Source organism: Epargyreus clarus, unplaced genomic scaffold (assembly GCF_041222505.1).
Source record: "Epargyreus clarus isolate Ecla_fem2 unplaced genomic scaffold, WU_Ecla_fem_2.2 ptg000029l, whole genome shotgun sequence".
In the NCBI taxonomy this organism is placed as follows: domain Eukaryota; kingdom Metazoa; phylum Arthropoda; class Insecta; order Lepidoptera; family Hesperiidae; genus Epargyreus; species Epargyreus clarus.
The window spans coordinates 8,502,177-8,529,990 of record NW_027332235.1 but is presented as its reverse complement, the minus strand read 5'-3'; the positions used below and the strand labels follow the sequence as shown (position 1 = coordinate 8,529,990).

Below are 27,814 nucleotides of genomic sequence, written 5' to 3'. Positions count from 1 at the left end.
AAATACTATCTGCCTGGCCGGGATATCTAAATTTAGATTTCTGTTTCTGGGTGTTTGTGTATTTGTCTATGTGTATGTCCATGGCACCCACGACATAGGAAATCCTAGTGTGGGGCTGTGAGTGTAGAAAGTGTTTTTTTTTTATTACCACTTTCATGTCTGGTATTCATTTTAAATTTAAATACAGATAAAAAGTTGAAAATCAAATTAATCCGTAATAAGTCAAACTTGCTGAATATCTCTCTCAAAGATAACTACTTTAATAAATCTTAGCTGGCAACTTCAACAAATTACTAGTTGACATTTTCCAACTTTAATTACGATGTCTAATTTACTATTTCCAGTGATTAAAACATTTTAGTAATATTCTCTGAGAAAGATTCGAGGAAAGCAAAGAACAACTTTCTTGGTATTAGAACTTAGTTAACGGGAAACAAAATATTTAATTACTCACTCATAAGTCATAACTATCGCAAGTTTCAGCTAGTAGTTTCAGCTAGTGCTGACCCGCAAATGTTGTGTTGCCATATAAATAAAAAAATGTTAAGGGTGAACAACCCTTATCACTTAGGGGTATGAAAATAAATAGTAGCCGATTCTCAGACCAACTGAATATGCATATAAAATTTGGTGAAAATCAGTAAAGCCGTTTCGGAGGAGAACGGTAACTAACATTGTGACACGAGAATTTTATATATAAAATTTATTATGGTTTATAAACAGTTATTGTCTTGTAATTTTTGACTTTAACGATATTATTGTGACGTTAATGACACAAGTTCGGGGTTCAATCCTGGGTAGTAAGGTTTAATAATTGAAGAAGGAGTTATATTTCTTTTTTTTTGGTTTTTAAGTGTTTGTGTATTCGTGTTCGTGTGAGTAAAAGGCATCTACATATATTGTTATGTGCGGTTATGAAGATATTTTTTCGCCTTTTCAGTTGTCAAGGCCCATTGCCATTTCATGGTCTATGCTGCTTTTTTGGGCATAGCCTCCAGGAACACTCTTTTAATGACCAATTACCTTAAGTTTCACGTAACTAACGTCATTCTACATGGAGTGATTTCGGGGGATTTTAATATCCATAATTTTCTGTTGTACTTAGCTTAATTTTCAATTTTTAATATTTCAGTTTTATTCGTGTGAGGTAATTCTAGTGCGGTGAAGCTATAAACGTAATGTTATAGGCAAACTCCGAAGCTCCGGCGCTCCTAGGTTGGACTGGTCAATCCTCAGGTCAGACTGAATGACTTAGTCAAAGCCCAAACAAATGTAAATTTTCGGCCTTTGACTAAACAATTTTCGTCAAACCTGGGAGAGACTAATTTGGTCAGGCAAACATCAAAACACAATTTTATTAAATCGGGTGTTTGACGAGTCAAACTCCGATATAGGTATGAAGTGTCTTATCTTCGTATATTTAGAAGCATTTTATCATTTAAGCAGCTTTCCAGTCTTAAGAACCGCTTAACTCTGCCAGTTCTGACACCTGATTGGTCAGCTTACGTGATTTTCACTTTTATATTTGAGATGCTTTGAGAGAATGCCGTGTGGCATTAGGCCCACCTTTTGTACGATGTGCAATAAAGTATAAAATAAATAAATAAATGCTTTGGAATATACGGAGGTTAGTTTGTAAGATTAGGTATAAAAAAATAACATTTTTAAAATTTTGATGTTTATTGTTTTAATAATTTAAAAAAACCTAACCTAACCTAACCTAACCTAACCTAACCTAACCTAACCTCACTCATCTTCAATTTTACACAATTACACGCCCGCACGCTCAATGAACGAACATGAAATGACAAAACAATCGGTCGGAACACCGCGAGAGACATTATGAACCTGTTTAAACATGTTCAGATCAACGTTTGACCGAGTTTTGCAGTCGCTTCTAGGATTGACTAGGCCAAAACCGAAACAGAATAATTTACTTTCGACGTTTGACTGAAAAGTTAGGAGCTCCTGGGTTTGACTAAAAATACTTCAGGCAAAGGGCGAAATTGAAATGTATTTCGGGGATTGCCTGATGGCTTTGGCCAAACCAGTCCTTCCGCGAAGAGACTGTGTATCGGACTTTGACTATAACAGTAATAAATCACGAAGACTTCTAATATCAAAGACAACGGTGAATGATATCTTTCTACTATTGAGTATCCTAAACTTCGCCTTTATTCTAGTCCGATGGAGCCTATATTTTATTTCAAATACAATGTTGATGATGAAACAAAATTGAGGTAAGAGGATATTATAGATCCTCACAATAATTGTAATTCCTTTGCTTTAACATTCATACGAAAAGTACATTAATTAATAATTTTGTAATTTCGTAATTTCGTAATATAATAATTCCAGAAAATAAATTTGGTAAAAAGTTTCGGAGAAATACTGAGTTTTCTTTTACATATTCGGACGGATGAAACAGTGCAAACATTTTAGGATGTTCTTTGACAGAAGTAAATACCACGAGAATATTCAGTTACTTTGAGATTTTTTCCAACGCCCACGGGTAATGTTTTCCGAATGTATGTGTTTATATGTTGCTGTGTTCTGGTTTGAAGGGTGTGGCAAGAGAAACATACTTTTGCGAGGCGTACCAGCTTAGTCCTCAGGGGTAGCGGCGCATCTGTGGCCGACCTCAGGTAGGAATATCTAATCCTATCTGGGGTTGATTACAGATGTCCATGGGCGGCAGTAGCCACTTACCATCAGGTGGACTGCATGCTCGTCTGCTACTCCTATATTATAAAAATAATGTATCTATATTATTTTGCATGCCCTACAGCCCAAAGGGGTCTGACGGATTTTAATTAGATGTCGTTGGATTTTTCTTAATTGTAGGAGTGTCATAGGCTAAATAAATACTCCTCTCAACACATTATTATAAAGCAGGTTTTTTTTTTGTTTTTGTAGTAACTACTAGTTAACGGTAGTGGCGTTCCATTTTAGTCCATAAGGACCCACTCCATGGTATCCACTTAACATTGTTACTTTCAAAACTTCGTATATCCAAAAAGTAAAAGCATGTTTCTTTATTTAAGTAAAGTACATCGGAGAGAAATGATTACGTAAGTAATATTCCTGAGAAGAATAAATGTATTGTCATTTTTGGATACATCAAAATAAGGGATAATAATGAATGATATGAAGTACTCAGGAAAACATGGTTTTTGGCATCCGTATGCCTTATTATTGTCATTTGAAATTAACGAATCGTTTCCTTTCGTATTCCTGAAGGAAAGTCGTAAGTATTTTTATTATATTAAAACACATTGTAAGATCTCTGAATTGTGGTTGTTATAAGTTTTTTCTGTGAATATTCCTTGTTAAGGTTTTGTTGATTGCTAGTTCAGATCTGGCTCGAAGGACCATTTTTTGGGTTTTATTTACTCTATTAGATAACATTTACGTAAAAAACGACAAGTTATATTTTGGTATTCCAAAAGCGAAAATGTTAGTATATATTTTTTATTTTGGTTGGGCTTTTTACATCGAATCACTGTCATTTTTATTAGGGCTCCGTACCCAAAGGGTAAAAACGGAACCCTATTACTAAGACTTCGCTATCTGTCCGTCTGTCCGTCTGTCACAGGGCTATATCTCCGGAACCGTAATAGATAGACACATTATTTTTTTACAGAGGATGCATAACGGTAGCCGCTATAACAACAAATACTAACAATAAAATAAAGCTTAGTATTAAAGGGGGTCTCCATACAACAAACCGGATGTTTTTTGGCATTTTTCGATCTAACTGTTAAACCGTACTAGGAAGACGGTTGAAAGTTTTACAATTCGTTTACTACTATAACTGGCATTATAATAAATACAAATAAGAACCACAAAACATATTTTAATATCGTTATTTTAATTTCATTATACGTTGTTTACGTATCATTCATCATCACCCCAACGCCATCTATTGTTGTGTCATATAAGTAAGTATTGTTGAAAATAATAAAATGAATAAAAATAAGTAAAATAATGAACATTTGGTGGTACGGAAGCCTCCTTGTGCGAGTTCGACTATTACTTGGCGTATTATTTTGGTTGGGATGTCAAAAACTTCCTCCATCCACACACTCACCTTCATATTCTCATACGTTTGAAGTTTAGGAAAATGATTCCTGTTCAAAACTTTAGGATTTAAATTTAACTGCTATAATTATGGAATTCTCGTGAGTTTTCATGTCTTTAATAAGCTTATACTTTGACTTTGTGATTTTCCAATGTTTTAACAAGATTAAAAAGTTATTGAAAGGTATTTTAAGAATTTTAACGATGTTTGGATATTCTATGATCGAGATTGAATTTTATGTTTCGATTTTACCTGCAACTTAATTGGATGAATATATCTTACAGACCATTTTATAGCATTGATTGTAGTAGTATCAACGAACATATTAAGGCTTCAAAAATACTTATACACCCAAACGTTCATAACAACTCATTACTGTACCACTGCTGGGTACGGGACTCTCAGAATGAGAAGGATTAGGCCATAGTCCACCGCGCTGGACAAGTGCGTATTGGTAGACTTCACACTTCATATACCTTGGACCCCTCGATCGAGAGGCCGAGTTTTTTAACCACTAGGCTATGAATTAATTAATTACAATTAAGTTGACAAATTATCGTCAACACACGTGTATACCTTACTCTATATATGTAGTATATCTGTAGTGCCGTTTAAAAACTACTCGTGCCAACAATCAAGTTTGACTTCAAAAGACAATTCAGACATTCAGCATTATAATGGTTGCGTATGGTTCGATTTGTTCCATACAAATTAAATATATAAAGTAATAGATATATAAACGTTGTTCATGCCTATAATTGGCACTCATACGAGCCTTATTATTATTAATACTACTATAGTGTACTTCTAAGTACTATATAATGTATTGTGTGTGTTGCTGTTGGCATGTAAATAAATAAATAAATAAAAAGACAGGAGATCTCCCTCGCAACAGTCCTACGTAACAGATCTTTTTGTAACAGATAGCAACAAAACAATTTTGAACGTAGTAACAACTTAATTATTTTATTCCTTTGTTATTTTAGGTTAAGGCTTCAGGCTATTTGGTCCTAACCGGCCTTTTACTCGAATCTCGAAATAAATGTACTTGAGACGAATGTACGTCTGTTTGTTCAAAGCGACTCAAAGAGTCTTTTGGGTTGGATACACTCAATGGTTTTTTTTTTTTTATAATTTAGGAGTAGCAGACGAGCATGCAGTCTTCCTGATCGTAAGTAGCTACAGCCACCCATGGACATCTGTAATAAACCCCAGATAGGATATGATATTCCTACTTGAGGTCGGCCATAGATGCGCCACTACCCTTGAGGACTAAGCTGGAACGCCTCGGAAAGGTATGTCTCCCTTACCATACCCTTCAAAACGGAACATGGCAGCGCCTAACATCGCTGTTATTAGGAAGAAATAGTTGTGCCGGTGATGCCAGTGCCAAAGGGTCCTACTACCACCTTCAAAACCTGTGGTCACATTATTAAAAAAACATGGTTAAATTAATAATTGTGAACACGCGAATTCGTAAACGTTGAAAGTCTTCGAGCAAACGTAAAAACTCGTACTAAGGGTACAGGTTCGGAGCATCGCCCTGACAGATATCTGCCTAGTCGGGGCTCGAACAGTGAAATACGAGAAAATGGTAAATATAAATTTCTGTTATGTGAGTGCGTAGTTGTATTTGTGTTTGTTGTAAATCGCCTTCCAAAGCCGTGGTAGCTAGTAACGCTCAAAAAGTGACCTACAAGAAACATTAAAAAAAAACTATTTTAATTTCAACAATTTTTTTAAATCAAAGTAAAACGAATTTATCTCTTGACAAGATAATTTTCAATTAAATATTATTTATCATAAAATACATTTTCATTGAAAGATGTAATGAAAACTAAAAGAATCCTCATAGACTTTATTAATAAAGTTTTAAAGTTTGCAAACTTAATCAAAACAACTAGAAATAATTATATCAATTAAATTGTTTGATTTAAGTTTTCCAAGTAAACACACTTAAAGCTTTTGTGAAGTTGGGTAAAAGCCCACGCGTATATTTAAACCTTTAAGGACTGGCAAAACAGAACGCGTATTTTCGCGCTAGGCGTTAGCGCTAGAAGAAAATCCTAGCGCCGCGTTCTAGCGCCGAGTTGTGTTGTACTGAGTTAGTACTAAGCGGTCACACAGAATGCGTTCTTGTCGCCAAGCGTTGTATTTTTTACAGATTTACGTACAAGCGTCATTATATGGGAATAACATTATTATTTTCAAAACCAAAAATCACGCTATAACAGTTATTGAAACTAAAAAGCAATAATTGTTGCAATCTAGTAACTTTGCGATGAACTTTCTCTAAGGCGCTCGAACAATCTCACCTCGAAAATCGTTAATCCTGAAGACGTCGATAAGGACAATGGTACGAAATTATTAAAATCGTGTATTGTCATCGGTTTTTGATAATTCTTCAAAATTTTGAATTAAACTGAATGTTCAAAGTGGATAGAATCGGGTTCAAAGATTCCGTTACGTAGTTACATACATACATACAACCCAAGCTAATAAAAACGTGTTAAAATTACGCGTGTACACGTACGCCCGTACGCGTACGCGCGCTGTGTGGCTGCTTCCTACTAACAATACAATACAACTCAGCGGCATCAGGATTTACTTCTAGCACTGACGCCCTAGCGCGCTAGAATACGCGCCCTGTACCCTTAGTATGAGTTTTTACGTCTTTACAAAAATTATTGTTTTTGTATTTATTTGCCTATTTGCCCTTACATTTCCAATCAGCGCCCCTAGCGGACTGTATCAGAACTGATTGGAAATGTATGGGAAATAAATAAACAGATGTACAAACTCCTACTAAGGGTACTGTGTGGGCCCGGCCTTTAATGTCTGCGTTTATTTTCAATGCGCGTGGGAGGAGACTAAAATGGTAATGAAAATTTATGAAGTTATCACATAATTAGTTCACAATTAGATTAAACTTAACTAAGTTCTAAATTAATTTGCGTGGTATGAAAATTCGTTCTACCCACGTTCGCGCGACTATTTACAAACCATATATTTTGCGGTAAATAATAGTAAGTTTCAATTCAATAGTTATCAATGCGATTGAACATGATTGTAGATTGTAAATGGCTGATCATAAGCTTTACCCGCGAAGGAAGACATTGTTTAGATTTCTTAACTTACATTTTTTAATTTTAAAAAAATATTCAAAGATATGAATATAAAGTCCACTACAACTCACTTTGCGTGAAGGATTATGACTTACATCTTTTTGTTTCTAAAAGGAGATCTGTAAAAGATTGGGGTAATAAAGGGTTTATAATAAAGATGATGAATAATATCAAGTAGTTTTTATGTGATTTGAGAATCGATAAAGCTATTTACTTATATAGATATTGTTTTACAAATGTGTAGTGGGGCAGCGTGGTATAATGCGCCAGGCTTCCATTTTAGAAGGGACACCCAGGTTCAGCAGTGCAAAATAAAAAAGCAAATTACAAATCTTGAGGATCAAGGTTTGTAAGGCATGCATTCTTACCCTTCAGATCAAAATAGAAAAACACTGTCGTTATAAGGCAGAAATAGATATCGATCTGACTCTCTAGTGACACCACGATTATACCGACTTGAAATAAATAAAGTAACAAAAATATAAAAAATAATAGATATAAAAGTAGGACAAACCCTTAAATGCCGTAGAATACTCGGAGGTAAGTACGTAATATCGCTAACAATATTACAGAAGCAATATTTTGCCACGACGGAAACGAGTTGGAAGCGCCTTCATTACTACACGGAGTTAGAGTTGCTAGAAGGTGCAACTCTTGTTGATAACATTATTTGTAATTTGTTATTATTTCGTTCCCTATTAAGTGGTTTTATATGAAATGAACTATGCAAGTTCTTGTCCATGACGAAGCCACCTAGTGAAGTGATAGTTGTATTAACCTATTTTGAATAAAAAAATAAATTGGTAATCAATTTAATTGTTTTAAGGAGTTTAGGTAATATTATGTCAATATATAATTTTAATTATATCATATGACAAAATATTCGTTGGATACAATCAAAGAAATTAATTTTATGAAAATTTTCACAATCAGAATATTTGGAAGTCTCATAAAGATTCAATATCTGTCTAATAAAAACAGTGTTAATCGTTGATGTGTTGTTTGAAGGGTGTGGTAAAGGAGACATACTTTTCTAACTTAGTTCCAACTTAGTTCAATCAATCCAATCAATCCAATCCAATCAATCCAATCCAACTTGGAGTTGATTGCAGATGTCTATGGGCCGCAGTAGCCACTTACCTTCAGGTGGACTGCATGTTCGTCTGCTACTCTTGTATTATAAAAAGGGATAACTTTATATGAAATCAACTTTGCAAAAGTAATAAATTTAATTAATTTAAGGAGTTTAAGTGTGATTATTTCAAGTAAGATTATCTGAGGTTGATAACAAAAAGGGTTATTCTCTTCCAGCCATTTTCTATATCGGTGAAATTTTATGCTTAGTCAACTAGGTAAAGGCACATAATCGTGGCCCCACTTTCGCGCGTTATTTGCCGGTTCTATGAGCCTATTGCTTCTCTTTGCTTCTTATTATGGTAAATGTGAAAATGTACATATTTTAAAATTTATTTAAAGGGTTTTATTTTAAAATTTTCTTTTGTTTTTCATATGGTTATAACTTTTAACAAACAGGAGAATAAAACATACTACATAAACATACATACATAAGATACATGAAAGTTGAACAACCATTCGTGATACCACTCCAGAGATACACCTATAGTCTGATTCATAATAATTAGGTGTCCAAAATGTAAATAAAGGTGTTGACCTATCAAGAAAATACGTTTCAAATGGTAGTTTCTTATTTTTGACAATATCAAATTAATACAACAATAATAAAATAATAATCTAAAAAAAATAAGATCAATTCACATTTTCTAATATTTATATTACCTCAATTTCGTTCCATACAGTAATAATAATAAAAAACAAGGTTTATGGTAGAAAATTAAAATGTGATAATGGTAACACAATCGGAACCCCGAACATTTCTTGTGCAGTCATTTTTAAGTTTCGTAGCTGATGTTATTCATTTTCGTGATTGTAATTGAACTCGAATGTATTATCGGTTTCATAGCTAGTTTGTTAAACTGTGAATAATTGTAAAGTTTTAGTTTTTTGTTGAGTTTGTTAAAATTTTTGTTTCTTGTTAATTTTGACAGTGTCATTTGTTTGTTTACATTTTGGACACCTAATTATGGATCAGACTATAGTAACAACAGATTAAAGCTGTATTCTGGTTTCAAAAGTAATAAAGATAAACTTATTGGATAAGTCGTCCTGTACTGACTGACTTCATGTAGTCCTACATGAAGTCGACCTAAGTGCATTGTTGCCCCTGCGGATAAGTGGGAATGATTCGGATATCGGTTACGTTTACCCCACCATTCAAACTACAAAAGCGCGGAAAAAGATGTATAGGTGTTATATACAAAACATATACTAATCGTAATATGTTACAGGTCCTTCGCCAAACTACGCTCCCCATCGTCCCGACGAGGCACCAGACCTTCCAGCGGCAGCTCTCACATCGCCTGGACCTGCCCTCCATTCAGTTCAGCATCTGCAGCTTGGAGCGAGCTGATTCCTCCATTGGTCTGATCAAGGTAAGATATGTTTGTAAATAATTTTATGCATTTTTTTACAAAACGCATACTTATGCGTTTGTATGCGTTGTAAAAAAAGTATTCCGATATCTATTAAGCAGTTTAGTATTGTTTTTTTTTGATAAATATTAAAGTTTAATTAAATATGTGGTATTTTTTATCCAGATTTACACACTGATTAGTTCGAACTGCGACCAGATAGGATCTAATTGACTGATGTAATATCAGAAAATAGGCGTTCGGGTATTTTTACCAAATTGTGGAAGGTAATGTTTTTAAAGCTATGAGACATATACATTTCGCATGTCTCGATGTATGTCTTATTTTTTGGCACGGCCTGCAGCTCAAACTACTTAACAAATGATTTGGAAACGTCAGCATTTTTAGGCTATATTTTTAAGCAGTCTGGATTTTTTTTTAATTCTCTAGTTTCAATATGTTTTGGACATTGTCTACGCAAATATTTCACATCCTAGACCGTTTTCCACTTCATTTCGCGTACGGTCAAACCGAAATATTAATGAAAATGTTATGCAATGTTGCGTAAGTAAGCTTATGTTTTTGGTACAGCAAAAACAAGTTAGATTTATTCATAAAATGTCCTAGTAATGTCCGCGGACTCGCCCGCGTTTTAAAAAATAACGTCATATACATATATAACTGAAAATTTGCACAACAACTTTGCTAAAGATCGACACTTGATCATTTTTTTTATATTTAACATAACGATAAGGCAAGCGGGCTACATGATGGAAAGCAGTCACCGTCGCCTATGGACATTTGCAACACCAGAGGAGTCGCCAATGCATCGCCGGCTTTGAAGGAGAGTTCTTTTTACACCTCTCTTGAAGAGCCCCATGTCATAGTCCTGAGGGGATACCTAAGAAGGAAATGCATTGCAACGATTCTATATTATAAAGGGCATACAGACAAACATTCATTTTTCTATATATAGATTATTCTTTTAATATTCGTGTTCTTTACGAGTACGTGTATTTCCAGTTCATAAATAATTCAATGTAGCGTGAGACTTTTCAAGTTCATTTGGTCACGTTTTTCATGTACATTTTATAAGGCCCGGTACACAATCTATAACTTCGAAATATATGTGTCTATCATATTCGACGCCAATGTATTTTCTATGTGCGTGGTGCTGACTGAAAGATGACGAAGATAAGTTGATATTTACGAATAACTTGGCCGATACGGTTCCACTCATTTACCACCATACATTACCACCCGTCATCTAAATTAAGAAATAGTAAAAAACTAAAAAAAATATATAATAATAGTGAAAATATATATACAAACATACTAAGTATACCTACTGGGTAATCTTGATTTATTTAAGGAGATATTTATTCATAGTTGAAGATGTTTAATTAGGGATTACAAGGTTTAATTATAAAATATTTTATCACGAATTAGATAGAGATAAAATTAATTCACAGTTATAGAACTCTTTATTTCAATTGAACACTATACGATAACACCACATCTTTGTCTTTCGTATATCAACAGGTTTTATGCCTTTGTTTGGTTTGAGGGTGCCCGGGGACTAAATTACAAAGTGGTTTGTGTATGGGGAAACAAGTCGTCCTCATCAACTAAACTTCTGTACCCTTAGTACGAGTTTTTACGTTTTTACAAAAATTACTGTTTTTGTATTTGTTTCCGTATTTACCATACATTTCCAATCCGTTCTGATACAGTCCGCTAGGGGCGTTGGTTGAAAGTGTATGGGCAAATACGTAAACAAATAAAAAAAAAGTCTTTTTGTAAAAACTCATACTAAGGGGTCTGTTCGACTTAGTGTAGAGGCCGGCGATACATCAACGACTCCTCTGGTGTTGCAAATGTCCATAGGCGACGGTGACTACTTTCCATTAGGTAGCTCATCATAAGATTTCATGTATTCCTCTGCCACAATTCTTATACTAGGTAGAATACATACCTGTTTTATGTTTATTATAGGTTTTAACTTAGAATTATTTCTCTAAACATTGTAGTCTCTGACTTTCGACTAGAAAATTAAAAATTAAAAGAACGAACAAGTTGTGAATGACAACCTTGTAATAAATTAAAATTCTTACCCTTAAAAGACGCCTGGGACAAAGGACAGCTAGGTATAAAGTTGTAAATTAAACGACGAACAACTATTGGAAAAAGACGAGAGAATGCCAACCGTGGAAATATGAAAAAATGGCAAAGCGCGAGTCGAACTCGCACACTCAAGGTTCCGTAGCACATTTTTTGAATACAAATTAAAAAAAAATGGCTAAGCCTAACTCGAACTCATATATCGAGAGTTCCGCACCACAATATTTTCTTATTCATTTAGGTATTTGTAATGACAGCAGCTATAGTCCTTCACGTATTCTTCAACAACCCATTACCGTCCCACTGCTGGGCACGGGTCTCCTCTCAGAATGAGAAGGATTAGGCCATAATCTACCGCGCTGGCCAAGTGCGTATTGGTAGACTTTACATACCTTTGAGATTTTTTTTTCTATAAATCTCTCAGGTATGCAGGTTTCCTCACGATGTTTTCCTGCACCGTTTAGCAAGTGATAATTAATTTCTTAATACGCTTATAAGTATATGATATAAGTATTATGATTGTAGATATAGAGGGTACAATAGAAAACCCGTAAAAAATTGTTGTTTTTGTAAGGAGAGCCATCTTCGAATTAAATTTCCGTTTATTTTTGGTATGTGTTGTTATAGCGGTCAAAGAAATAAATAAACTGTAAAAATGTTAAGTGTCTATTTATTATTATGTTTTTTATAATATAGGAGTAGCAGACGAGCATGCAATCCACCTGATGGTAAGTGGCTACTGCCGCCCATGGACATCTGTAATCAACCCCAGATAGGATTAGATATTCCTACCTGAGGTCGGCCACAGCTGCGCCGCTACCCCTGAGGACTAAGCTGGAACGGCTCGGAAAAGTCTGTCTCTCTTACCACACCCTTCAAAACGGAACATAGCAGCGCCTAACACCGCTGTTATTAGATAGAAATAGGTCTATTTATTACGGTTTTAGAACCACGTGATAGACGGATAGACAGCGGTGGCTTAGTAATGGAGCGCCGTTTTTACCCTTTGGGTACGGAACCCTATAAATTAAAAATGTTCCGTCGCTGTTAATATTTTTAGACGGAAAATTGCTCTTTTACAGTCATGTTTTACATTCTAGGCGTCCGTAATATGCGAAGTAGGTCGTGTATTGAAATTTATAACGGCAACATTATTTTCACTGGTAAGTATTATTATCCAAACATATATATGTGGTATAATATCTATTTAGTATATGATTTAGTTGTCCTTTTTATTTTTATTATTACATAGCAACTCTGACGAAGTGTTTAATTTGGTAAAAGTAGCAACACTGAAGAAGAAGAAGTCAGTTAGAGAGTTTAAAACGATGTACGTTGGATTTGACATGAGCTCTGAGAAATAAAATAAGTATTAATTATCACCATCAACCTCTCATTTCTACGACCCCACATATATAACAATGTATGTTTGAATTATAATTGGTTTTTGTTTAGATGATGAGTTAAGACGTTAAATGTTTGAGTTAGTTTATTCTCTAATTACTCGTACATTGCTTATATATAAGTAACATAGTTTGACATAATATGTTTGATATATTACCGTCATTATATTAATTTTTTTCTTTGTATGTTTCTTTCAAATATTTCGTAACAATTTCAAATTATTAAAATTAGTTTAACTTTATGTTTTTTCTGCATATTGAGTTTGATTACTAGGTTTCTGATTTTACAAATATCGCCGTGTAGTACTTATTTGTAGTGACTATGATTAAACGGAGTGGATAAATATCATAAGGAAACTTACTTATCTGAAAGTCGCCTTATCAACTAGGATTCCTTTCAATCTACATTTGGCCAGCATGGTGGGCGTTTGCCTAAATCTTTCTTGGGAGAAACCCCAGCAGTGGGATTACTATCCCATTTCATTTGATAATCGATTAGTTTACGCAATACTATGGAACATCAGTTAAGTCAAAATTATAAAGCTGTATAATATCTATTGTTAATAGTAGCCAGACATCCAAATAAAACTATCGCACTTACTAAATAATAAAATGATCAAATCCTTATAAAATCCGACACTTTACATAATGAGCTTCAAAAACTACTTGAATATCAAAAGCGAAGAGTATTTTAATTAAGAGGCACAGAATTAGCCCCTTGTCGGGTTCTCCAGGCCTAATACCTCCTCAGAAACATTATCAAAAGGTAATGTAACGGAATTTTTTAATACCAGCTCTTAAATTATTACTTCATAGAAACAGGAGAATTCGTTAAAATTGGTTTTATAGTATTAACGTGATGAACAAGTTAAGACGTGTTACATGTCATTTGTAATACGCTGGTATAAATAATTTGAAGGGGGTAGAACCCCTTGTGGTTAGACTCCGGCGGCACCACCGCCACACCTATTTCTACCTAATAACAGCAGTGTTAGGCGCTGCTGTGTTCCCTTTTGAAGGGTTTGGTAAGGCAGACACACTTTTCCGAGGCGTTCCAGCTTAGTCCTCAGGGGTAGCGGCGCATCTGTGGCCGACCTTAGGTAGAAATATCTAATCCTATCTGGGGTTGATTACAGATGTCCATTGGGGGCAGTAGCCACTTACCATCAGGTGGACTGCATGCTCGTCTGCTACTCTTTTATAATATAATAAAAAAATAGAAGCTAGAAATTTCTTGCCACCTATTTTATGTCCCACTATTGGGCTTTGGCTCTGGATCTTTTTACACAACAAGAATCCTGAAGACTTTTCTATCATGACATGACTGAGATGACACGACTAAGTGGGCATATCGTTGTAAAAAAATCTAACTATCTATAGACAAGATTTACGAGCTTTTTATAGTAAAACAACACAAATGTAACCTGCTAGAAATATATGTATTTTTCAGTTAAATCGTCATGTCATCGATAAAACCATCGTTTATTTTCCATTCAAAATCCTGACCATTTTAAAACATGTTCATATCATGTTATGTGTCGTAAAAAGCACAGCTCTGAGCTGCAGTTATTGAAACGACAATGCTGACATTTCACAATTTCATATTCCATTCACACGAACATGACACGACATGTCGGTTGTTCCGGCGTTAATTCCGGGCGTCATTGAACAGCTATCGACGTGTTCCAGTTACCATAGTTGAACGTTTTAGCTCCTGTTATGTCAGCATAAATTGTATGGAATATATTCTGTTTCATTTTTATAAAGCCATGATTCTGGTATGGTGTTAAATTCGTGAAACTAATGGAATTAAAGTGACAATGGGTAATGATGGGACCCGTAGATGTTCCACTGATGGGCCTTGGGTCTGGGTATTGCCACACAACTAAATCCTGCAGAATAGCTTACCATGATGCATTAATACGAGTTTGTATGATTGCGAGATTTACATCGGTATTAATAAAATCAATGTATCTAATTTACCTACCCAAATTTGACAAATGTTTGTAGGTAGAAATTGTCAAATGTCAACCTTTGGTAGGCAAAACATTGGATAGAAATACGCAAAGAATAAAAAAGCGCAGCTCTGAATTGCAGTTATTGAAATGACGTGGATTTCATATTCCATTCACACGAACATGACATGACATGTCGGCTGTTCCGGCGTTAATTCCGGGCGTCATTGAACAGCTATTGACGTGCACCAGTTATCATAGATAAACGTTTCAGCTTCTGTTATGTCAGTGTACATTATGCGGAATATATTTGGCTTTGATATTTTAAAAGGTTCACAGTCACTTGATGGAAAGTCTCTATATTAGTCTATTTACTATACGAGTATATTGTATGGTGTTCAATTCGTGGAACTAATGAAATTGAATTGACAATAGGTAATGATGGGACCCGAAGATGTCCCACTGATAGGCCTTGGGTCTGGGTATTGCCACACAACCAGAATCCTGCAGAATAGCTTACCAAGATGCATTAATACGAATTTGTATGATTGCGCAATTTACACCGGTATTAATAAAATCAATCTTATACAGATTTTACTCATCAAAATTTGACAAATGTTTTAGGTAGAAATTGTCAAATGTCGACCTTTGGTAGGGAAAACATTGGATAGAAATACGCAAAGAATAAAAAAGCTCAGCACTGAGTTTCAGTTATTGAAATGACGTGAATTCCATATTCCATTTACACGAACATGACATGACATGTCGGCTGTTCCGGCGTTAATTCCGGGCGTCATTGAACAGGTATTGACGTGCACCAGTTATCATAGTTAAACGTTTCAGCTTCTGTTAGTTCAGCATAAATTGTGTGGAACATATTTTGCTTTGTTTTTGTCTCGGTGTGGCGCTAATTTATTGGAACGAATATAATTCATGTCAAAATGGGTAATGATGGGACCTGTAAATGATGTCCAGCAAACGACCCCGGGAAGGACGGCGGTATGTGTGGTCGCATACTGTCGTGAACACCAGATGGTTTGGGAGGAGCGAAAACTGCTCTCCCAGGGCAGAGCCCGATTGGGCATCGCGCTTGGAGGACTCAGGTTGTGTTCCGTCGGAGATCCCGGAGTTCTCCAACAAGCGATGAGGACGGCCACCGGGGGGGTTTTAGTGCGGTAAAAATCCCACATAACTCGACGTCGCTCCCACGTCATCGGGTATCTTTTGAAGGTTTCCCCCTCGATAAAAAAAAGGTTAGATCGCCTTAAATAAGTATGTCTTCTTTACCATAGCTTTCAAAGCGGGGCAAAGCAGCATTTAACACAGCTGTTGTTAGGCAGAAATAGGTATGGCAGTAGACTTGTATAGTCGAACCACAACGGGCTCCTATATTGTAATCTACAAAGAAGCACACAGGAGCTTTTAACACTGCTGTTGTAATGTAGAAATAAGTGTACAGTGGTGCCGTCGAAGAAGAACCACATGATAGACTATTAGGGAGTCATACTTACAGGCGATCCAGCTGAGCCCTCAGGGGTAGCAGCGCATCTGCGGCCGACCTTTGGTAGGAATATTTAATCCTATCTGGAGTTGATTATAAATGGGGGTTATTAATAGGTTGGCAGTAGCCACTTACCAAAAGGTGGACTACATGCTCGTGTGCTATTTAAAAAATACTCGTAACATCTTTACTTTTTATAAGTATTTTTTTTATTTATATTCAGTTTTATTTAAATTTCACTGGAATTTAAAATTCGCTTTTATAATATTAGAAGGGTGTTACGAAACGAGTAATTTATCGTAAAGGGTTGTAAAGGGTAGCTCAAGGTTCTAAGTAGCCCTAGGGAACACGCTTATCTCAAATACCTGGTGATATAATATTCTTTGATAAAATAAGGATTATTTTGCATCTTATTTTGTTCAGATAATTTACGATAATATACTTTTTTGAATTATTTTCATTATTAATATAATTGTAAAAGAAGCTAATATTACAAATAGATGTATTAAATTAAAGATAGTAGAACCATTTGTAGCTAGAATTCGAAGGTACCATCGCCGTACTTATTTCTATAGGTCCGAATAAATATAGTGTTAAGTACCGCTGTGTTCTAGTTTGAAGGATGTGGTAGGGGACAGAATTTTATACCAGGCGTTTTAAGTTATTTCTTAGGATTAAATGCATCTGTGGTCAACCTCAGTACTACAACCTTATCCAAGGTTACTTGAAAATGTTCGTGGGCCATGTGACCATTTTCTAACAGCTGGACTGCATATTCACTAGTGGTAAATGGTAATTGTTACCCGTGGACATCAGTGACGATTTTTTTTCTTCTCGAGGGGGAGACCTACAAAAGGTACCCGTGGGAGCGACACGGGGTTATGTGGGATTTTTACCACACTAAAACCACCCCGGTTGCCGTCCTCAGTGCTGTGTAGAGAACTCCGGGATCTCCAAAGGAACGCAACCGGAGTCCTCTCAGCGCGCTGCCCTGTCGGGCTCCGCCCAAGTGAGATTGAATCACCACACCGTCCGATGTACACGACGGTATGCAACCACACATACCGCCGTCCTTCCCCGGGTCGTTGGCCGGGCGGTTCGAGCTCCCACTCCCACCGCCCGCAACCCCGAAAGCCCCTTTTAGTCGCCTCTTACGACAAGCAGGAGATACTGTAACCCTATTCTGCTCCCGGAACTACAGGGACATCAGTGACCAACTCTATACACAACTGGTTATACCAGGTACGTTGTCACTCCTGACTGACATGTATGTAAGGTAGCCATCCGCAGTTAACAATATTTACAAAGTTTATAATGCTCGTAGAATAACTTTTTAAATGAATGTACTCGCATACATTTTCACTACAAAATACCATTTGTTACTAATCATGTACGTTCATTAAAGTTACGACCGTTTAAACGAAATTACTTTGTAACAGAAATAAAAGTAAAAGTTAAATCCAACATAGTTTAGGAAAAACAAGGAATTTCCCCTACGGCGTTATGCAATATGCAATCACAGAGTGTGAATGCAATAGAGTGCTAATGAATTGGCAATGTGTATGGTATTAAGAAATTGAGATGGCGTCTATGTGCATTGGTCGTTTTTGAACGCAGGCGTAGGGAATCTCTAGGAAGATTAGATCTAAGTGAAAAGCTTTGCTAGAGCTGTAGACTAAGTTAACCCGCCTCATGCCGAACCACGTGTGAGAAATTTAAACACAATCATCATCAACCCATTACTGTCCCACTGCTGAGCACGGGTCTGCACTCATAATGAGAAGGATTAGTCCATAGTCCACCGCGCTGACCAAGCGCGTATTGGTAGACTTATTATGCCTTTGAGATTATTTTTTTTATAAATCTCTCAGGTATGCAGGTTCCTTCACGATGTTCACTGTTTAGCAAGTGATAATTAATTTCTAATACGCACATAACTTTGAAAAATCAGAGGTGCCTGGGATTTGAACCTCGGACCCCTCGATCGAGAGGCCGAGTTTCTTAACCACTAGGCTATCACTGCCTTCAATTTCAATGAAGTTGCCTTCAATTTAAACACATTAGCGCTAATTATTATTATCAATATCAAAATCTGTGAAGGGCACACCCTATCCAACAGTAAAGTGGACATAAGTTAGAACTCTTGTCTTATCTAGGATTGATTGAAGCCTATGGGCGGCAGTATCTCATCATCAGGTGGACTGCATGCTATTTGTACATTATAGAAGAATTATCACAATAGAGCATTTATTTTATTGTCTCTTGAATTTTAAAAAATTGAAGACTAAGTTGGCTCACTTTGTGAAAATTTATTTGCTAGTCTATCCCTATTAGTACTCTACAGAACACGTATGAAACGCAAAAACCTTTTATGATTTTTTACAAAAAGGTAGAAGCTTGTTTGTTTTTATTTGAGCTGCGTTGATGTTCATTTTTGTGGACGTTTTAATCTATTGGCATCGATTTACATGCCTACCTTCTATTGAAGTTTATATTGGGTTTTTTCCTGTGTCGCGAACACACACAAAGCTTAATACAGTAACACCTACACATAGGACAGATATCTACTTAATTGTCCCTGTAGTTCCGAGACCAGAATAGGGCTACGGTATCCCCTGCCTGTCGTAAGAGTACCTATTGATACGTTTGTCTAAGCTAGTTGTTCGACATTGGTCATTAACTGTCTAGAATCATAATCGTCTTAAAATTTCCCTTAATTGGATTAGCATTTAGTCCGTACTTAAAGTGAAAGTGGTTCTATTTTCAAGAGCCATAATTAACCTTATTATATACCTATCTATTTTTAAGAGTAGATTATCAAACAAAGTCCGTTTTAATTGATATTAATACTTTATAATAAAGCTTTGTCCATAAGTAGCTTATGCCACTAATTAGTGTTTAGTACTTTCATAACTTTCGAGGCATATTGTATAATGTTATCAATAAAAAAATATCATTCTACATTTAATTACCACAATTTACCTTATTTAAAGGTGGTAGAACCCTTTGTGGTTCGACTCCGGCGGCACCACCGCCACACCTATTTCTACCTCATAACAGCAGTGTTAGGCGCTGCTGTGTTCTGGTTTAAAGGGTGTGGTAAGGGAGACATACTTTTCCGAGGCGTCTCATCTTAGTCTTTAGGGGTAGCGGCGCATCTGTGGCCGACCTCAGGCAGGAATATCTAAACCTATCTGGGGTTGATTACAGATGTCCATGGGCGGCAGTAGCCACTTACCATCAGGTGGACTGCTCGTCTGCTGCTACTATATTATATAAAAAAAATGTGAGCCGTCACGGGACGCCTGGCAGATGTGAAACATCGACATTATTTTGTAAAAGTAATATGCAGAAAAGAACATATTGTGATAGGAACTAAATATGTCATAATGATAAAATAAAATATTACGATTTTTTTCCAGATAACGATGACTATTTATTGAATAAACATTTATTTTCATTAAATACAAAAAATTACGAATTTATTTCAAATCGTGACTACTTAATTATCGCACAGTCGATTGCGCATGGCGACGCGTCGCCACACCGTACACACTACTGCATATAGACTGTATATATATTTACCATCGTATAACGTGTCGACGCGTCGCCACGGCATGCGTCGCCACGCCAGAAATCGGTTTTACCGTGCGGCTATAGATGTTTCACATCAAAAATATGTATATAAGAGCAGTGAGAAAGTATGGTTTATTGATTTAGTCACAACATTTAAACACTATTATATTTTCAGATATAAAAATGTAATCCGTTTAACGTATTCAACGTCATCAAAATTCAGATCAATTTTATACGAATTGGAGAGCAGAGTAAATACCATTAAGAAATCAATTCTAATTCAAGCAAACGCTTCGGTGTTTTTGCTCGTTAAAATTTCACGCCAAATATGAATTCTATTGGTCGTTTAGGAAAAATTAAAAGAACAAATTGATTGGTATAGTCCGCATGAACCTGCTAGTCCGCGAATATAGAAATGAATCGCGTCGCCATAGCAAATTGTATGACTACACCTGCTCGCAACAACTTCAGAGAGGACTAGCAGTTCTTTGTTTACAAGTTTAGTGCTGTTGTAAAATCCAAATTAACTGGAATTGACGACTCGCGTGGCAGAGCGGTTGTCATACCGGTCTGACGCGGAAAGGGTCCCGGGTTCGAGCCCCAGCCAAATAGAAATCTAAATGATGAATTTAGGTTTCTGTTTCTGGGTCTGGGTCTGTGTGTATTGGTCTCTGTGTGTCCATAGCACCCTTGATACAGGGAATCCTAATGTGGGGCTGTGAGTGCAAAAAACGTTTCATGTTTTTTATCTTTTAATTTAAATTTGTTGCTGACTCTATCTTGAGGAAGTAAATTTGTGTTTGAAAATGGGACGTGAACTTAAGGAAGGTTGATACGTTTATTATTATGTTGAAAATTCGACAGAGAATCGTTGAGGATGCGTTGAGAATCCCTGACCAGCGGTCGGCAACCCTCAACCCGCGGGATGCAAGGAGAGGGTGACAAGTAACCGTTTCGTTGCGGCCCACGGGTCTTCCTAATAATCTTGCGGCCCGCGGACCCTACTAGAAACTACTCGTAATTTATTACTTGCTTTACTACTTATTTGTTGCCGATAAATATTTGTGTTTATTTCTTTACGATCGTTTTTTTAGCATAAAATATTTACTTGTGAATATGGCGCTCATTTAGTTACTATGTGGTCCGTGTTGCCAAAAAGGTTGTCGACCACTGATAAGGTTATTTTATTACTTACAAAACGATCTTATAAAGTAGATGCTTAGTCTGTTTACTTATTATTGTTTACGTTAAGTTTAGTTATTCTATCATAACATTGTTACGGAAACATGGAAGTTTAGGTTTACTTAAAGTAATAATAATATCAAGAGCAATATGAAGGATTCATAAATAATTAATTTTTTGTTTAGACTTTTTGAAGGTGAAAGATGAAATGAAGTGAAGTATAAACTTCACTTGGGCCTTTGAGGATTAAATTTGTTAAGCTTCGTGAAAATTAATTTAGTTTTTGAGATAAAATGTAACTATAAATATTTACAAACAACATATTTTAAAACAAAATATTTGGTTTTGGCTAAATTACAAAAAAAACTTATTTTATCTGTTATTTTATCAAATGTGTTACCATTATAAAAATACGTTTACTACAAATGGGCTAAAAACTATTTAGTTGAACCATGTTCCATAATAAGTATCATCAAATTTAATTGTATTATTAACCAAAAGTCCTACTAGAAAGTTTTGCGTCTCATGGAAGATAAAGTTGTTTGTGACTTAGAATAAGCCGTATCTATTATTTCGAGTTACATATATTTTTGACAAATGAATTAAAATACTAGAGCTAGCTTTTTCACTATTATATGTGAAATAATCTTATATATAAAATTCTCGTGTCACAGTGTTACTTACCGTACTCTTCTAAACGGCTTAACCGATTTTCACCAAATTTTATATGCGTATTCTGTTGGTGTGAGAATCGGCTACTATCTATTTTTCATACCCCTAAGTGATAAGGGTTGTTCACCCTTAACATTTTAAAACAGGTTAGGTAGTAACGTGTAAAAAGACAATATATAATGAAAAAGAGAGTCGGTGAGTTTCTTATCGGATCTTTTTACTTGATCTTAATTTTTTCGGGGAAAATATCCGTCAATATTTTCGGTTGATATGGACCCATGTGAATTAGTTTTTTGAGCAGGCGCAATAATGTTAATTTTTTATCGACTTCCCAAAGTAAGAGAGGTTATCTATTCGTCGCGTATATTTTTTCTATCATCTTTCTATTAATTAGCATATCTCAAAAGGTACACAAACTTTGAGAAACTCAGCTTTCTACCAAAACCCTTTAAGTTTGAAAATATCAAAAAATCGCACACATTGAAAAAGGCGAACCCTTAGCAGTCATCACTTGTCTGAGATGGTGACGTAAGGGGTGTAATCCCTTATAACAAAGGGTGGGATTACGTGAAATGGAGGTTTAAGCCTGAGTTAAGATCCTGAGACAAGTCAACGCCTTGATTATGTTTGTCCGATAACAAGACATGGGATTTGAGCAAATAATCTTAAGTTATGAGTCTGTGCAGTATTTATGAGTTTTTTTGATTTTATTATATGCAATAATTTTTAATAGCAGCAGTAATGCTATATTTTACTTTTTTATAAAACTTTTAAAGGTGGTATAACCCTCTGTGGTTCGATTCCAGCCTCACCACCGCCACACCTATTTTTGCCTTTTCCAGCAGTGTTATGCGCTGCTGTATCATGGTTTGAAGGTGGCTAGAGAGACATACTTATTCGAGACATTCCAGCTAATTCCTCTGGGGGAGCGGTGAATCTGTGGCTGACCTCAGGGAATCTAATCTTATCGTGGGTTGATTACGGACGTCCATGGGCGGCAGTAGCCACATACCTACCATCAGGTGTAGTGCATGCTTGTCTGCTACTCTAATATTATAAAAAAATGGCAGACGAACTTCAAAGAGTTATTATTAAACCAATGTGTTGTTCCCAGCCCGAACTCTACAAGAATGAGCTGGTACGCCAGTCATCCACGGACAGTGCTGAGCTAGAGTTCTGCGGGAAACTACACTTCGCTCTGAAGTACGACCAGGAAGTTGAGGCTCTTGTTGTCAAGGTAAGACATAAAAATATTTTCTGTTTTATGATGTTATCTGATAATGTCATGTGAGTTATGAGATGACAATCTAAAGAAAAAATGCATTTTTAAGACAATCACATTTTTTTCAAAGTCTTAGGAACTACATATTTTTTTAATTCATTATTGATTTTATAAAGACATATTGATATAAATATTTCACTGTTCATTTTTAGAACATACTCGTGCCCAGCAGTAGGATAATAATAATATGACTAGATTCTAATTACTGATGTTGTAGTGGTATGTTTTATGTAACGAACAGCTATTCAACTGGCAACACATCGCTTTTTAATTCTCATTTTTCATAACATGAAATTCAAAATTTATGTTGTAATTTAGAACTTTTGTGACAAATAACGGTACATAATCGTAGCTAATTACCGCAGGTGCCATCTGTTAAACATTCCGAGCACGTGTCTCGTATGAATTTCAATTAATTTTTGTTCCAAGCTGTTTACATTACATTAAATCAACATATCGTTATGACAGACATTGATATTTGGGACACGTCTGTGAAATTAGGGGCTTTTCATATGGTAATACGATATGATGTGGTTGTGTGAAAACTCGTGGCTGTCCCTCGGAGCAATCGTGAAGGGCCGCTATGTTAGGAACGTGTTGGAGCGCGATTTCAAGCTTCCGCCCTTGGGCAGGTTTAAGGTCATGTTGGTCCGTTGTATGTATGAGCGCGGCCAATGGGCCACATGCCCATCTGAATGGTCTTACGCCCCTTCACGCTCGGCCCACAGACGGTCGCTGCTGCTTCGGGAATTCGAGGGTTATGTGTCCTTCTACTTGAGGACTAAATTTATAAACGCAGCCTAGCAAGTTGAAGACCAAAAGCTACGTCACTGTCTCATGGCAATTCAAAACACTGGTGACCAATGTACACGTTGAGGTAATTGCCCTGGGAAAAAGGACGTCCCTCGACCAGGTGGACTGATGACCTGAAGGGGACGGTAGGAAACTGCAGGATTCTGAATCGGAGTGGCACAGATTAGGAGAGTCGAGCTCTGGAATTTTATAGGTGGATTAATGGATATAAGTTCAGGGTTCGAATCTCAGGCATACGTCTCATATTCGATGTTATGTGCATATTAAATACTGACTTAACTAAGTGTGGATTGTATATTTAAATATTAATGAAATTTGTAGTTATAGCATGTTTCTCCTTGGTATGTTTATTTGCTACACATATACAGCATAATTAATTTCTGAAATACGTATGTCTTAATTAAGACACAGGAATCTAGATATTACTTGGGATCAATGTTATGATAGACAGAGAGAAATAATTAGTAAATTTCGTAACTAGTTTGAGAACATTATGTTTCCATATTTAGAAAGGTGCACCAGTATTATGAGAGCTAATAATTTGCAAATTGCCAATTAAGCACTGGGGCCTAATTTTTTCATTTTTGGAATGATTCCTAGCAGTGGGATTATTTTCAACAGTAATTGGTCGACGATAAAAACGATAAATAATTTGCTAAAATATCACTATTTAATACGTAACGAAACCCCAATTATTTTTATTTTCAACACATGTTCGAGAAATAGGGTATTTTCTTCAGATTTCTATCACGTCTTTTCCTTCAAAGGTAAGTAGCCTTTTGTCAAACGCTCGATAAGGCGTTGCTACGTGAGCTGAGTTAAACGACAATCAAATAAACCTTTGACTTAAATAGACGGCAAACCATATAAGTGGTACCACCGATACGTCTATTATGGCTTATAGCGTTAAGCTTATATATTGGTGTAAATGCGTGGTACTGACATCGGGTTGCTGAGCGCAACGTAGTAATGCAAATACATACCGTAATACGAGTATCTATCTTCCTGATAAGTTTATTTGATTTAGCTTGTAATCTTGTAAATCATGGTACATACACGAATAAAAGCTATTTTTTTCTGCTTTATCAAATTGTGAACTAACCTGTTTAACTCTACACTTTTTTATCGTTAAAGAAAGTGATGATTATTTTAATACGGACATAATTTCGATAAACAATGTGCGAGCTTGGGTTTTGAACCTTGGTTATGGTAGCATAAAGAGCGAATTTTAAACCACTAAATCTTTGTCTGTAGTATATACCCTAGAAAATAGGTTGATTGTACTTCTGCAGATTAATTTTCTGAAACAATTTAAATACAGATGTTTATCCATGCGCCCCTGCTTTGGTAACGAAGTTAACTAGTTACCTATGTGTAGGGGTGAAAGATCTGTATATGCCCCAGTTTAGCGTTTAACTACGGTGTTGTTGGGCGGGCGGGTCTCGGTGTAACGTTATGAGTTTCGTCAATGTCTTACGTGGAACGTGTTGTTCATTAAGGTAGGGTTGTCAATTTTAGAATTTTTTGAGATTTTTGTCAATTATCTACTTTATATTACATTGAATTTTTATTTAAAATTTAGCGAATATGAGTACCTGTGTGGTACTTTAGAATTTGTTTTCATTACTTAATTAAGTAACATAAAAATAAACAAAAAAACACGTACAATAATTACATTTTATACATTAGTCTGTATATTTCCAAAGTTTGACTAGAAATTTAAACTTTCTTTCGGATTTAGAAAAACAAACGGTGCTACCTAAACTTTCGACCTTCGGTAACGGTAGAGTAAACACCGAAATTCAGACCACTAGGCTACTACTTTCTATAGTATATACCCTAGAAAATAGGCTAATTGTACTGCTGCATATTAATTTGCTGAAACAATTTAAATACAGATGTTTATCCATGCGCCCTTGCTTTGGTAACGAAGTTAACTAGTTACCTAAGTGTAGGGGTGAAAGATCTGTATATGCCCCAGTTTAGCGTTTAACTACGGTGTTGTTGGGCGGGCGGGTCACGGTGTAACGTTATGAGTTTCGTCAACGTGGAACGTGTTGTTCATTTAGGTAGGGTTGTCACTTTTGGAAAATTCAAATAAGTAATAGTAAGTACATTTACATCGAATCAAATCATTTATTTGCAAGGATATAGTATTTTACATACGATTTATAGATCTTAAATATATAATGAGTACCTTATGTTCTACCATATTGGGCGGGAAAGGTTTATCTATCTTGTTTAATGATTTACTTGACATGTCAAAGTCAAATATATATCTTACAGGAATCGTCGAAATTACATAGGTAATTTAAAAAATGTAATTAAATTAAAATTATACATTATTGATAATTCCGAGTTCAATTACATTGTAAATATCAATAAATTATACAATGAATTTTATTATTTTGTTGTCGCATCAATATAATCATTAAGGCCATAAAAATATTATCTAGAAGCCAGTCTTTTACTTTTATTACAATTTTATTTAAAATTTAGCCTATTTGAATACCTGTGATTTTGAATTATGTGATGTGAATTTGAAATTTGTTTTGAATAATTAAAAACAGAATACATAAAAATAAGCAAAAAAAACAGACACACATAAGAATTACATTTTTATATATTAGTCTGTATATTTCAAAAGTTTGGTACTTCAATGTCTAGAAAAATAAACACTATTAATATTAAGTTTTAATACTATTAAGTTTTAATATTCCTTTTTTTGTTTAAATTATATTTTTTGTGTATATTGTATATAGATTTTAAGTTTGTAAATAGATAGATATATTATATATAATTATGTTCCTGAAAAAAAAACACTATTCTGAAAGTGGCAACCCTAAAATTTCAAAGGGATTACTTTATTCCATATCGGAAAGTAATTGACCTAAACGCGAAATGTGATGACAATTACGATAACATCACCTGGGGTCATCCCTTAGGGCTTCAACTGAATTGCTAATAGGATTAGTTATTTTCTTTTTGAATGGTAAGGTCTTTATATACTTGCCCTATCTCATCAACATCACCTGTGAATATATTGAACCCTTTGGAAGTTTCATCTTAAAAGGGTAGGCCAAAATCTTCTTTATAGAAGGCCATTGTTCCTCTGCTTAGTTAGATATAGGGTTACTAGTATGATGTAGAATTCTGTAATACATATATTAATGAACGGGAATTTTAGTAATAATCTAGGATGTAAACTCTATAATATAAAATAGATAAAATTTAATTTGATTGACATAGCACAGTAAATCAGAATTAATAGCTAAGCGCTATTGTTCAGTGGTAACTGTCCATAAATATTTGTGATCAATTCCATGGGTTCTACTTGAAACCGATCACAGCTGCCTTGCCACTCCTAAAGACCCTTTGTCTCACACATAAGACGGCATCATCCACATACCCCGAAACGGAATAACTTATTAACGCTAGAAATACATACATGTGGCGGTGGTACTCCTAAAAGCTAAGATGATCACTTCATAATAAGTCAGGATCATCCACATCCATTTACAAAAACGCAAGAACACACTACTTTTGAAGGTGGTAGAACCCTTTGTGGTTTGACTCCGGCGGCACCACCGCCACACCTATTTCTACCTAATAAC

General features: G+C 35.5%; 1 protein-coding gene across 3 annotated transcripts in view; it reads left to right on the top strand.

The window, feature by feature from the left end:
* Positions 1-27,814, top strand: part of LOC140754436 (synaptotagmin-10) — a 127,052-nt gene that overhangs the window by 71,821 nt on the left and 27,417 nt on the right. For all 3 annotated transcript variants that reach the window (XM_073089448.1, XM_073089446.1, XM_073089447.1), the window contains exons 4-5: positions 9,573-9,716; positions 23,220-23,342. In XM_073089448.1, coding sequence (XP_072945549.1) covers positions 9,573-9,716; positions 23,220-23,342 — 267 coding nt within the window. The remainder of the gene's footprint in view (positions 1-9,572; positions 9,717-23,219; positions 23,343-27,814) is intronic.